At 41.1% G+C, this 14,626-nt stretch overlaps 1 protein-coding gene across 8 annotated transcripts in view; it reads left to right on the forward strand.

The window, feature by feature from the left end:
- Positions 1–698: 698 nt before the first annotated feature.
- spire1b (spire-type actin nucleation factor 1b) overlaps positions 699–14,626 on the forward strand; it is a 37,176-nt gene continuing 23,248 nt past the window's right edge. For all 8 annotated transcript variants that reach the window (XM_076736545.1, XM_076736549.1, XM_076736546.1 and 5 more), the window contains exons 1-2: positions 699–1,320; positions 5,045–5,073. In XM_076736545.1, coding sequence (XP_076592660.1) covers positions 972–1,320; positions 5,045–5,073 — 378 coding nt within the window. In that variant the 5' untranslated portion in view covers positions 699–971. The remainder of the gene's footprint in view (positions 1,321–5,044; positions 5,074–14,626) is intronic.

Consider the following 14,626-nt stretch of genomic DNA (forward strand, 5'->3'; position numbering starts at 1 on the left):
GCAATGAATAAACTGTACAAAATGCATCTGTGTAAGTATGTAACAACATGTTACAATGGACAAAGAAAGATGAAAACACCACACAAACACACGTGTGATGATTTTTTTTTTTTTTTTTTTTTTTTTTAAAAAGGCTTGAAATGATTCCCCCCAAGAGACTTTCTATAAAGACTGCAGTTTCCACTGGTTAGCAGTATCGTGTAATTCTTAATCCACTCATGGTTGGGTTCAACCTCTGCCTCCCAGGCACAGAGCACACAGACAACCAGAAACCATCCTGTCGGCCTGTTCCTGAAACAGAATATTACATACAAGTTTTCTGTGTGTCAGTCAGTGTGGTAGTTGGACTAACCTCAGCTGATATTGGACTCTATTGATGCAAAGGCCCTCACAAAATTAGTGATTAATCAAACCACCTGCAGACAGTCAGCAGTGATTGTGAGGATTTTGGGGCCCTGGGGTCCGGGGTCTCGGGGAGTTGCCTGCTTTTCTTGGTTGGTGATCCAGCTTTGACTGAATATCTGAATGAACTGAGAAAAAAACTGACACAGAAGAAACACCTTGCATCATTGCATTGCCAGTCTCCTAATCAATCCATATCCCAAAAGCCCGGAAGTATAAACAGGTGTATTGTGTGTGTGTGTGTGTGTGTGTGTGTGTGTGTGTGTGTGTGTGGGAGAGAGAGAGAGAGAGAGAGAGAGAGAGATCATGTGATGAAGGAGTGAGCCTGCCTTGCTGGGCTGTGATGTGATACACACACGGTGAAGGCTACAATCACTCAATTCCCGCACACTGTCTCATGACTGCTGTCACAGAAAGCTGAACAAGGCGGACGGGCAAACAACAACCGGTGTGCCGCTGCTGCTGCCGCGGGGAGCAGGAGGGAAGCATCAATGCCTCCAGGTTCCCTCTCGCATATCGCCCTGGACCTGTTCTCGTCATCGGGCCTCCTGCGCTGAGATAATGAAAGGATGGCCGAGCAGCGATGCGGGGACCACGGAGGGCTGACGGATGCTGCTGCAGCGACTCACCGGGATGAGCAGCAGCATCACAACACGATGAATTCACCGGAGGAAGCGGGAGCGGAGTGTCTCCCTTTGGAGGAGATCCTGAGGCTTTACAGCCAGCCCATCAACGAGGAGCAGGCTTGGGCGGTGTGTTACCAGTGCTGCAGGACGCTGGCGAAGAGGCACCGGAGCTGGAGAGGCTCCGCCGCCGCCGGAGCATCATCAGCCGCGGCTCCGATGAGGATCTCCGGACCGGGGGATGTTAGGATACAGAAAGACGGGTCTGTGAGGGTGGAACACCAGGGCTGTGAAGGTAAAGCATTATTTAAGACTGAGTGCGCCGAAAGCTCCGATCTAGGCCAGGCCATCACTGACATTTCAAATGATGGGGCTGAGGTGTTGTGATTGTCCTTATGTAAATGACACAAATTCCAGGGGAGGGGGGCATCATTGCCTACAGAAGCGTAGCAACACTTGTATATAATCACAACATGAATAAGATGGGAATATTATAGTGGTACCACAGAGTATAATGTCACATGAATAAACTGTGCAGGCCTACACATATTTTCAGCTTTCTACACATCAGGTGCTTTATTTGCATGTAATCTGCAGCAGCCAGGGTTAAGGCTCCATTACACATGACCTGATCACTGATAAACAAAGGAATAGCACCAGAGACCCCAGCTGCTCCCACCCTCATGGCTCCTCACTCCTCCTGGAGTGTTTGCAATTATTCTCACTATCTTCTCCTCACCAAAGGCACGTGTGTGTGCATCATGTGGTTTCATCTCTTATTAAAAGCCTCTCAGCCTGTTTGCCACTACATATCAGATCAGGCAGACCATTCTGCTTCATCTGATTAAAGCATGTGCAGGCTGAAATGTGGATGGGCACTGATCGGATCGAGGTGTGGGCCGATGCCCATGTCTGAATAGAAAAGAACGTCATGGAGTGACGGTTCACCCGTGCACATACCCATCAGCATGGCCTTATTCAGCTGATCCTGCTGACATGGCATGACTGTGACACAGGAACCCTTGCTGATTACAGCTGTAATTAATGAGTCCCTATAAAATGAAAATGAGAGGAGGCATTGGCAGCAAAGTGTGCCAAATTAAAAATCACTTTCAGGGACTTACACTGTGCCTGTAGGTCTATGCAAGGCTTAAATAATTATAGTGACTTTATTGTAGTTTATGGTAATCTGTGTCTCATATGGGAGAGATTTCCAGTGTTTTGGTGGTATTTGTCCAGTGACTACAGATCATTTTAAAAGGCATCAACCAGGATTGAAACCAAAACAAAACAGATGACACTGCATGCCATGTGATGTGTGTCTTGCTACAGTGGCTGGGTGTGTCTGTGAACGCTAACATGCTCTTAAACCAAACACATTACGGAGCCTCGTCAGACCGAAGCCTGGCATGTCTATCATCCGCTGTAATCACATTTGCTGAGACACTGAACACAGAGTGCAGAGCAGACCGATTGAATGGCCATCTATCCATCCATCTATCTATCTCCGTCTGTAATGGATAATACCTGAGGGCCCAAGGGATGTGCTCTTAACTCAGCTACAATACACACACACACACACACACACACACACACACACACACAGTACAGAACAATGCTGAGTCAATGTAATGGCCTTTGATTCAATAAATGCACCGAATGCTTCGTCTAATCAACTCTCATGAGCAAATCTGAGACGCATAGCTGTGATGATGATGCTGGTTGTGGCCTGTAGGTCTATATGCTTAGAATGAATGGGCTATTTTTAGGAGCATGGAAGCAACCATCACAGAGGGGAGTCCAGGCTTTTATTCCTCTGTTGCTCATAATGTCACATCATGCAGAATGTGTGTTTTGGAAAGATGTAGTTCAGCTTATTTTGCAATATAAATGTCTTGTTTTGTGTTTGTTGATATTGCCTTAGTAATCTGCTGTTGCACAGAGTAACACCTGATCATTTGGCACAAAATGGGTGGGTTGATGAAGGTAAATATGACCATACCAGTGTGAGAGCAACATAGTGAGGCAAATAATGCAGTAAGATCTGCTTCTTAATACCGGTCAGAGGCCTCTCGTATTCTGTACACATCTGTACTTTTTATGTCTGATTTTCAACTGGATGCTATTTAACACCATTAGTAATGTAAAATTGGATATTGTTATAATTATCCATTGCTTTTTGCTTTTTTTACTATTCGTCTAATTCCTTATTTAACTTTTTCATTACTTATATCTATTTTAAACATTTATTCATCAAAACAGTTGAACTACATCACAGTCTCTCCATGAACCTCCTGACCATGGCAGAAGTACACATGTATGTCTTCAGGCAGTTCCAAGTAATTTTGGGAGTGCTTTGCAAGTGTTTTGATTGGTGTAACCACACAAATGGTTTCTGTTTTCAGGGTAATGTGGGGATCTAATTGCCACTTATCTGTGCTGTTCAGCACAGGCTCTATCTCCCTAATGCACAAGCTCAAACAAACTCATTCATGAAAATAATGAGATAAATCTGTGACAAAAGTTTTAAGGATTTAGGAAGCCCTCATCTGCTAAAGTAACTTCATGTCCAGACAAGTTAAGTTAATTAGTGAAAGTTAGTGTTCCTTCATTCAGCAGATTATGGGCCACCTGACACTTTGTATTATATCTGAATACATCATTTTAAGAACCTTGGTAAATATTTTTTATAACACCAAGTGTTGAAGTCTTATTAAGAAAGCACATTCAATTATCTGCTCACCCTGTTTGCAGAACGCACACACACGCACACACATCACAATGTTAACTGTTCTTCACCATACAGCAGCATGTCATTCAAATCTGCTGATGGAAATTAAGGTCATGAGATGATGTCAGAGCTGTCGCAATGTTGCATTACTGCGCGTTACAACACAAAACAGGCGTTTGTTAACAGGGTCATCTGTTCGCAAGCTGTTTGTTTTTTTACGTGAAGGCTGGGCTGATGTAGCCTGGAGAAACATTAAAGTGGGACTTCTTTGAAGGGAGTACATTCATGGCTTCTTGGGAGGAGTTTTATCATCATCAGTCATATGCTGCATTAACCTCTAAAGTAATTAGAAATGAAACGGAGCTTTTATCAAATCTGCTCTAGTTTGCATAATGATAGCTAGAGTTCCGGACACGTTCACTGAAATCGCTTTAATGAGGACAAGAATTTACAGTCACTGATATGTAACGTACAAGGGGTGCTAGGATAGCAAAAGATGATCCCTACATTTACATGTCTATGATAGAACAGATTTTCCTTTAAACCTGCATGAGAAATGTTAGCATTTAAAGGATGAGGCCATGATATTCTATATTATTTTTATAGTTAATTTAATTCCAAATGACTAAACCAATTATGAACTGATCCTATCAATTGTTGTCCAGAAAAACTTTTAACAAAATGCGTCAGAGAGCCGTACCGTTGCAGTGGGGGACATGAGTCAATCCCACATTCACCATCCTCCTACCTGGAAATACTCAGTGACACACCAAATGTGAATTAATCCTCACCTGAAAATGTAACATTTGGTAAAAATGACAGCGCCCAGCTGGTTTAGGAAATTACAGAGACCTTTCTTTAAAAACTAAACTATGTATTTGAATTTAAGATCTCCTGTCCGTTTGTATAGATCTCCTCTGGCCTGAGATTTCCTATCAGTGACAATATACATATTACCTCTGAAATGAGTCATTTCAGTAGCTTAGCTGCAGTCCATGTTTATGATTTTCGCTCAGTATGGGAGTTTTTCCCTAATGCAGCCTTAGAGAGTCCTTTATAATGTCCATTGATAGCTTCTGCCCAGTGATTCCAGTGGATCCTTTGTTATTAATGGCTAAGAGCATCATCACATGCACGTAACCTCTGCCAGTCATACATACTGTACAGCATTTGTGCACTGGAACTGAACAATGTTACATATGTAGCCCTGCATGTATGTATGTAAGCTGCTTTATGCTCAGGCTTACATCTGCTGCTCATCACAACACTGTTTCTTGTTTCCCTGCAGGTAAATACAGCCCTTGCACAACAACAGAGGTGAGTAATTGCTCTGTAATTCTGTTATCGTTATTGTATTTCATCATGACATGCTTGCAGAGGTTTGAACAGTATTATGTGGACTGTGTTTACGTGTGTACAGCATCAACATACCTGCTGTGGGTGGAGGAGATAAGAGAAAATATGAAGGAAATGAAAACTTGGGAACCAGTTTTTTAACCAGGACTTTTTAGTTCAGTTTTGCTGACTTTGCTTTGGCAATGTTACCTTCATATTATTGATGTGCAACCCAGTTTCTGGGTGGTAAAAAGTAAACCATACCTGTGTTTAGAGTTATTATTTCAGTGACATTATTGGGTTAGTTTGGGTGTAACTAGTTTTGAGACATTGGAATGTTTTTGTCGATTACCTCAAAAACCTCACAGAATGCAGGTGGGGAAACTCCAGTGTATGTGGAAAGGACCCAATCAGTCAATTAGTGAAATATTTATGAAAGGCAATATGTGGTTGTGCAGACAGAGATAATGGCAGGCTTAACCACAATAAAAGCATTATTTCCTTTTTAAATATTTACCCTGCGCTGCTGGTTATGTTAGCCAGTTACAGTAAAAGAGGGCAGTCAGTCACAACATAAGAGATTGCATTAAGATTAGACTGGGCACTTTGCAGGATTATTTCAAGAGCAACCAGTGTCAGATAGCACCGTGCTTGAAACTGTCATAAGCCATGGCAGTGTGATGTGTTAATCCTCACGCCTGCAGTGTATCTGGTGCAGGTCTCCTGCTGCTTAAGCGAATACCTTTAATAAATAAAACAAGTTCAAATATGTTCGAACACTTCAGAGCAGCAAAGCAAACATCAGACAATCTCTGCAGCAAGTTTTCAATGGTTTCTGGCACACAGTATCATAAACGATCATCGCCACATATGTGTTAACACGTTGATGTTGTCAAGTAGTTGCCAGAGGTGAATAACTTAGTTCCACATTTTGGAAAATGTGCTAATTACTCTTTTACTGAGAGTTAGATGAAAAGATCAATACTCTCATGTCTGTATGCTCAATATAGAGCTCGAGCAAGGAAGCCATCATCTTAACTTTGTGTAAGGACTGTAAACGGGGGAAACAGCTTCAAGTTCCAAAATACGCCTTCCACTTCTACAGCTCACTGTTTAACACACTGTATCTCTACATGTGTTAGAGCATGTGAGCGTAAGTCATCTTTACTCTTGTGTCTTTGTTAAGATTAAACAGACAAAGTGTTAGTAAGTGAAATGCCTGTTTTGTGAATCTCAGAGAGAAGTGTTAGCACCTGCAATCCTTATGCTAAGCTAAGATAATCACCTCCCGCCTAGCTTCATACTTAAGTCTCAGATATCAGAGGGGTATCTTCTCATGGAACTCGCGGCAAGAAAACGAAGTGTAAAATGCTGAACTATTCTCTGAACAGAGGGCATATAGAAGAACCACAGAACAAAATAATGGCTTTTACCATATTCAATACAACACAATACAGTTTTATCAAATGGTTTATGCTGGCTGATACATTTCATGACAGGACTGCTGTCAGTATGGAAGACCATTCCCTGGCACGTGTCCCAGCCTCTCTTCTTTCAGCTTGTATCTCCACCAGCCCCAGAGCTCCCAGCTGGCGTCTCTGATTGACTGGTTGGAAATGTCACCCAGTAAGGCCTCCTGTTTGATGACAGTTCTGGGAGCAGTTTCAAACCTAATTAATGGGCTATGTAAGATTGTGCCTCCTCCACAAAGGCTCTCTGGACTATCATATACTGCTGTGATAATAGTTTGTGAGATTAGGTCTTACAGTATGGAGGGAGCGCTTCTGCTTTTTCATTCTGTCCTTATTTTGCTGAATGTTGTAGATGGAATAATTTTAGCCTGCAGGGATCTCTTTCACTCTAGTTAGCAGATGCTGTCAGAGTGTTGGATGAATTCAAAGCAGGCTAATGTTTTTGGTCAGAATATTTTGTGGATGTTATGGTGCGCATTGACGGAGGATCTCTCCCAAGTTGATTAGAGATGATGTGCAGTAGTTTTCAGGGGGTTCTGGAGTTGGATTGCTGTGTTATAGGGCTATGATAACAGATGGACAGCAAATAACTCGAACACACACACACATACACAGTTCACTGTAGCAGCAGAGAATGTGAAACTGTATAGACAAATCCCTGCTAAGCAGCTTTGCACTAGAAATGAGTTCTCACAATACAGTGTGTTACAGACTGACTGACAAAACTACTGGTGAGTAGTTGGAGGTGCTTGATGCTTGACAGTATTAATCCTGCAGCAGAAGCGTTCTGCTAGCATACAGTGTGGCATTAGCCCAAAGCTGGATGAACAGGAACGCATGTGTAGTCAACGCTGACACACATTATCTGCACATGGTTTCAGTGTGAACTCTTGCAAATGATGCAGCTGTGAATGTCAGATGATGCTGTTTTCCTCAGAGCCAATGAGCCAAGTTCCTGGCACAGCATGCTGCAGCACAAGGCTCTTTGTGCAGTAATCACTGAAGCAAAATCCACTGGAAATCAATTATATTTCTTTGCAATGTTTTTTGCTATCACTCAGATGTGACAAATTTATGATTTAGCTATGCATTTCCTTCTTTTTACATGCTAGTTTTTGGGAGGAATTTGTTTGGTGACCCCTGTGGCCTTGCTAGTTAAACCCTCCTGTTCCTGGTCCCGTGATGCAGTGTAACCTCAGAAATGTGTGGATTATGCTTGATTGCATTCCCCTTTGTCAAAGTTTAACTCTGCATGCTCTCTTAATGTCTAAGCTTTGAAGTCTGGAAGGGATTAAAGTTTAATGTCACATTCAGTGTTTAATATAAACAGAAAGTTCAGTCAGGAGTTATGGACGTATTTGGCAGGAGTAGCATCTGCTTTTCTGCTTCCTACAGGACTTGCATGTGGATGGAAGAAGAGAAGTAGCAAACACAAAAGGCAGAAGATGTAAAGGAAGGGAGATAAAAACAAGCAACGAAGGTGGAGAAGATATGGGGTTCAGTTCACGTGTTCTCTCTGTTCTGTATGTGAAGTTATGTGGGTCTTACGAACGTCTCAGTCATATGACTGTCAGAGGTCACAGCAGCATAGTCATGCCTCAGAGTCTCAGAAAGGAATCTCCTCAGTGTTGATTTGTGCCCGGGAGGAAGTAACCCACATTTTTTTCTGTGTCATGATATAATGCATCATATTCTTCTTTATCCAAAACAAAGAATAGTACTTTCACTTAATTTCTTGGTGTAAAACCATGAAAAAAGCCATGTAGATTTCCCCAGTCAAACTGTGCAGGTACCACGTTTTGCTGTGGTGCTCTTGGCACCCTCTACAAACACACAATTTTGATTTGATTGTATGATACCCCTTCTTTGCTGTGATTAAACATATATTTTGATGTACAATGCTTGCCATCTGCATCCTTCACAGATACATGTATGTGGGTTGAAAGAAGAGATGGTAATGCAAATGATTTTTATCCACCTCTGGGGATGTGATGTTCATCAGTTCACCTCTTTGGCCCAGACTAAAATATCTCAAAACTATTTGATGCATCCATGATATTTTGTACAGACACGAGTGCCATCATAAGGTTGACACCAGTGGGGTTGGTTTTGTGTGAATCTCGAAAACACTTGCCATGAAATTTGATACAGGTGCTTCAATCCACATGACTTTGGTGATCCAGTGAGTGCCACCATCAGGTCACAGGTTTCACTTATCGAATGACATCATCTCAGTGTCTACAGTTTGCATTGGTACAAAAGCATTTTGCTCAATGCCCAGCCTAAATTCAGCCTTCACAGAGCCTCTAGCATGGCTGACTTGTGTGTACATGCAGCATACACACATTTATTGAAGTTATTGAAGCATTATTATGTGTCCCATCAGAATCTGTCCAGCTGATTCCACTTTTCTCCTAGAAAAACATACACGGAGTATAACTGGCATATTTCCTGTAAAATTTCAATATTTTTGAAACTGGATTGATCAATAGATTGAAAGGTCAAGAATCAGTTTACTCATGTTTCACTTTTGGTATGTTTCAGTTTGTGAAGTTAATGTGGGTTGTGCATAACTTACCTTTCTGAGGGAGAGACTGTGAGGGACTGAACTGCTCATTAGCGTCACATTTAGAAACCCAGGATGTGATGTTAAGAATAAAATGAAATGTCCCCAGATGGTCTGGAACTGAGCCTGATTCCCGGCTCTTATTGTCAGAGATGCACAATAGATAAAACAGCGTGTTTTGTTATGAAAGCCGTAAAGGACAGTTATCAGTAGACAGATAATTCATTTGTTGCACCTTCTTTTTTTTAACTAAAATTCCTTTTAGCTCAGTTCCTACTTAATTTCACTGCTGTGACCTAATTCCTGTAAACCCTCTAAGTGGTAAATATAAATGCTACAAATCCTCACATTGTTTGTCCAATCCTTTAATTCTGACCAGTTTGTGCAGATTCTGGTAATCCTCTACTGGTTGGCCAACAATGATAGATGGAAGGTGTTCACCTACGAGAGAATAGATCTCATAGATTTCACTAAGCATTTAATTAGCACAGTTGGCTCTGCTGTTTGGTCTGTGGGAATCACACAAAGCTATATAATTAAAGTAAACTGGACTTACAGACTAGAACAGCAGCAGTCTTTGTCTGAGCCCACTAAAAATTAATTTCTGACCATAACATCCCATTTTTAGATCCAAAGACCAGTTTACTGCCCCGTGTGATCCTCCCTGAACTTCCTCACTCAGACAGTGTTGTCACAAGCTTGTTTTTCTCATTGTGCCGTTCTTACAAGATCAGTATCAACACGTGTTGACATCTAGTGCTGAAGCGATGACTTGGTTAATGGATGAGTCAAGTGAGACAAAATGATCAATTGATGATGAGACTAATTAGACTAAACAGTGGATTCATTCATCTTAAAAGTAAGAATTAGATAAATCAATAAGGAGTTTGCTTTCATACCATGGGCTGATTTTTAGGGTATTGAAGCTTAGATATTTTACCATTCATTGATTATCTGTTTCATACACGGTTCTTCTACTTCAGTTTCATAGTTTCCTTATAACTGTATGTCAGTGAATACATGGCAGCAGACACCTGTCCATATTAACCCAGAGGGTCCTATGGGTCCAATTGTAATGTGTGCAACTAGAACAATGGTTAGATGTTACAGTTATGGACTCACAACTTAAAGCTCTGTTGTCATAACATATGGGACTGGTGTTCACCTGACATCAGAGTTTGCTTTTGAAAACTATAGTGAAATTCAGCCTTGACTTGATCAGAATCTGACATCTGGATATTACATTCCCTTTATGGATTATTTCAATTTGTAATGTAAAAATCTGAATTTTCCCTCGTGTAATATCAGACATGCAGGTGGATGGTTGATGGTTATTGGCTGTAGGTAGGAGAGTGGCCATGAATGTAACATAGTGCTATCACTGAGTGGAAGAATTGAAGGCAGCTGGTGTGAGAGCACCATCTTGACATATTTATCCATTTGCCATCACACTCTCAGTAATATGAATTGCATGGGGGTTAAACAACAAGGGTTAAATTTGTACTTTTGTTTCAACAAGGTTTGCCTTTAACCCAGTCTGTCTTATAATGAAGCCCACAGTCATTGAGACTAATGAAAAGTTCAGGTGAGGTTATGAGGACACCAGCCGTTAAGTGGCTTCAGGAAAAAAATGTAAAAACATTTCCCTCTGCATCACAGTGGTTTTTATTTTGGCCCTTTGGTCGGCTTGCCCCCTGTCCGTGACAGGAATGCTGAAATTTAAGCCAAGCTGTTTGATGTCGTTCTTCTGTGTGATGATGGCCACTGCTGCACCGACAAATCGCCTTTGCTTCACATCTTCATCCTCTTTCCACTTTTTTCTCTCTCTTTACCTTCTTTTTTTCTTCCCTCCACCGCTTCCTCCATTCCATCCCATCATTCTGCTCAGTCGTCTGGAAGCCTGGGAACCAGTCAGGGAGATTTCTAAGTGGACTGGAGACATGTTTGCTTTAGCCTGCCGCCATGTTCATACGCCTCACAGTCACAGGGACAGTTCGTATTTCCTGTGATGACACAGAGGAAGACACATCTCTTTTTGTGAGCATTTTTTGAATTATTTTGTATCTTGCAATCCTACAAAATGAAACAAGGGTCAGTAGCATACAGTATGAGTTCATATGCTTGTTATCAACTTGTGCAGGACAGGAGTAAAAACAGAAATCAGTACATGCAGACTCATGGTATACATACAGTAGTTAGAAAGGTAAAGAATTGAAATATGAATACAAAACAAAATAGAATAATTAAATAGGACTTCAGGTTGACCCCGTCCATCTCTCGCACCACCACCGATTTCCAGAAGTCCGTTGTGTTTGGACATCCTGATAAAATATGTGTAAAGGTTCCTGGTTTGCCATTAGAACAAAAGAAGCAAGTGGGGGACTTTTCATTTGAAATAATCATCCAGGGAAGAAGAAGAACCTATGGATGAACTTATAATGCATGTGCTTATGGTCTGGATTCCTAGATGAAAGAATGCTATTTGACCACGCTAACTGCCAGTTGATATTTTAAAGGGTGACAAGTCTCCCAATGTTAAATTATTTAAAGGACGAGCTAATCGTTTATGTTGTAAAATAGGTCTGTAATGACTTAAGACTGGTTATTTACTTAAGGATTTTATTAAAGGAATGAGAGGCCAAGCTACACCTCTGTAACCATCCACCAGCAAGCATGCAGTGCAGTGTCTACTTGCCAGCATGGAAGACTGTTGCCAACAATGGGCCCAGATTTCACTTTGGTTAACATGAAAAGGATGCTGGCATACATTCAACCTATATTGGTGAAGGATTTTTATTATTTTTTTTTTGAGTTGAGTAAGACACAGCCCCTGATGCTGGCTTAATCCAGACATGTAGGGAACAGAGAAAAGACCAGTAATATATTTCAAACTGTGAGACATCTAAGCCCTTGACTGAATTCTTGAAGATGTGCACTTTAGATAAGATAAGAAACCGAAGCCTGAAAATCCACATAGTTAACACATAAAAGCATTAGCTGCTGGGCAGGGCAGAACAATCCAGATCTGTCCCAGTCTACAGCAGGATCTCTCACTTACAGCCTGAGGTTACAGCAGGTCCCTGGAGGAGTATGTCTAGGAGGAGTCATAAGTTTGCATGTGTGCTTTGTATGTATGTATGTATGTGTGTGTGTGTGTGTGTGTGTGTGTGTGTGTGTGTGTGTGTGTGTGTGTGCGCTCCTGTTAGCATGGTGTCATATATCAATGAGTGTGGATCTGGGTGGAGCTTGGACAAAGAGGTGGCATTCAGCCATTTCCCCCTGAGAAAACCCAGCTCTGATGGGGGAGAGAGGGACAGATCTCTCATATAACCCCTCCTCCCTCCATGAATGTCCATTGTTCCGCCCTTGATCTTCATGTCTACACACACACACACACACACACATCCCATGATTATGTTTCTCTGATGTCTCACCTTTCTCCCCCCTCCTTGACCTCCTTGATTAGTTCAATGACTCTCATCATCTTGTTCTCTGCTTCTTTTTCCTGTCGTCTGTTTCTGATCCTTGCCTTTCTGCAGCCCTCCAGCATCCCCTCATCCCCCCTTCCTCACTGTCTTTTCTCTCAGTGGTTTATGTGCTGTCTGGCACCCTCTCAGTCTTTTCTCAGTGCTCAGGGCTGCAGAATAATCCCGGGTGTGATTTCTCACTCTGTTCTTTTGTCTTGGCTTTGGCATTGCTGCTTTCATCCACCATGACTCTCCAATTTCAGGGGAGATTGAGTGCTATAACTAAGCATAGCTTCTCCTAGCCTACAAGCACTGGACACTGGAAATGGAATAATATGTTTTAACATTTGATGTCTTATATATCTTATTGGCAAGCTTTTTATTAAAAAAAGGTTGAAGAAGCCATTCATTTTCCTTACAGTAACAATAGTTTGTAATGTATGAGGATTAACTTCAATGTCAGTTTTTGTTAAAGTTGTATTATTGTTGTGTGGTAATATAGTTGAAAGCAGAGCTTGTATCACAGTGAAACATAATAAGGATTGGTTTGTTGATGTGCGTTCCAGTGAAGGTGGAGCATCAGACAACTGAAATTTTCAAGAAGCTAATGTGAGACACCACCAACCAAAGTCCATGTGTGCTTAGTGTTTGCATCCTCGTTTTGAAATGCTGCTCAGTGGCTCAATCTGCAAAAAATGTTATTATGTTTGAATAATTATTCCTGTGGTGAGTTACAGTAAATCGTCTGTTAATAGGGATCTTGTGAACATGTTAGTTAGCAACCAGCCAAGCTACTAGTTAGTGGCTAGCACAGAGTCACAAATTTAGCAGCTAGCCAGATATTTCCCTTAGGAGTTGGTGGTGAACAAACTAGAGCTAATAGAAGAGTGAATATTGGACCTACAGTACATATATCAGGTCGAAATGAATGCTCCTGTTGCTGTGTGTCTGCTGGATGTGTAAATAAGGAACAGTGTGCTAATATAAAGGCACATCTGTTTTCTAAGCTGATTAGTCAATGTTGTGTTTAAAGCTTCTTACATTGCCCCAAGGTGGCCAATACATGCAGGTTTATGACTAGTTCTGCACAGAAAATAGCTGCTGTATTCAACTTCAAGTTTCCATGGCAGAAGCAAAGTATCAGAAGGTCCATAAAACCATCTCAAATCATTTGTATGCTCAGGATATTGTAAACACCGACATTTTCCCCAAAAAGCCACTGTGTTGTTGGAAGGAAATGTCTATGTAAAAATAGTAATGCAATGTAATTAATGCAGTGTTTGAAGCATGCAAAAAATAAACATTCACGTTTTTTTTTTATTATTATTTTTTTTTTAGCTTTTTGATACTTTTTCCGTCATTAAATTTCATCATCAAAATAAATTCAAGCACTGTTTTTTTGAAGGATCAACTTGCCACTTTTAATAGCCTACAGGTGTGAGTATTTTCTGGGTGGAGTATTATTGAAACTGACATCCTCAAATCTAGGATGAATCTCATCCAGTAAACAAATGCCAGATGAGCTCTTCCATACTTTGACCTTTGCTTCTGAATTCCATCATCCTTTAAAAGACTCCCTCTATCTACATGGAGACATGTATGATGTGATGATGTTGTTTTCCTTCGTACCTCAGTTAATGACAAGATCTGCTGTCAGTCATCTGCTCCCAGCACCAGCATGTCAAAGGCCAGTGAATGTGTATACGGTGTTTGCGTGAATAATGGAGAGACCTCTCTTGTCTAAAGTTCATGAGGTCAAAATGTTACAGCTGTTCAGCTCTGGCTGGGCAAACAAAAGAGGATCATATTACATAATAAAAATGCAAATCCATAATTGTTTTTATATGTTGCAGATGAACAGAGGCATGTAGAAAACAAGACATGATGTATTCTTCACAAATGAATGTATTATTTGCTTAATATTCAAACTTTACCTGCAGTGTGTGTAAGCTATGTGTATTCTTTGTTATCAACCTTGTTAGATCTACACATGAAACTAACATAATGTTCATAGATTACATGCAAGCATG

The sequence above is a fragment of the Chaetodon auriga genome, chromosome 8 (genome assembly GCF_051107435.1).
Source record: "Chaetodon auriga isolate fChaAug3 chromosome 8, fChaAug3.hap1, whole genome shotgun sequence".
Taxonomy (NCBI): Eukaryota; Metazoa; Chordata; class Actinopteri; order Chaetodontiformes; family Chaetodontidae; genus Chaetodon; species Chaetodon auriga.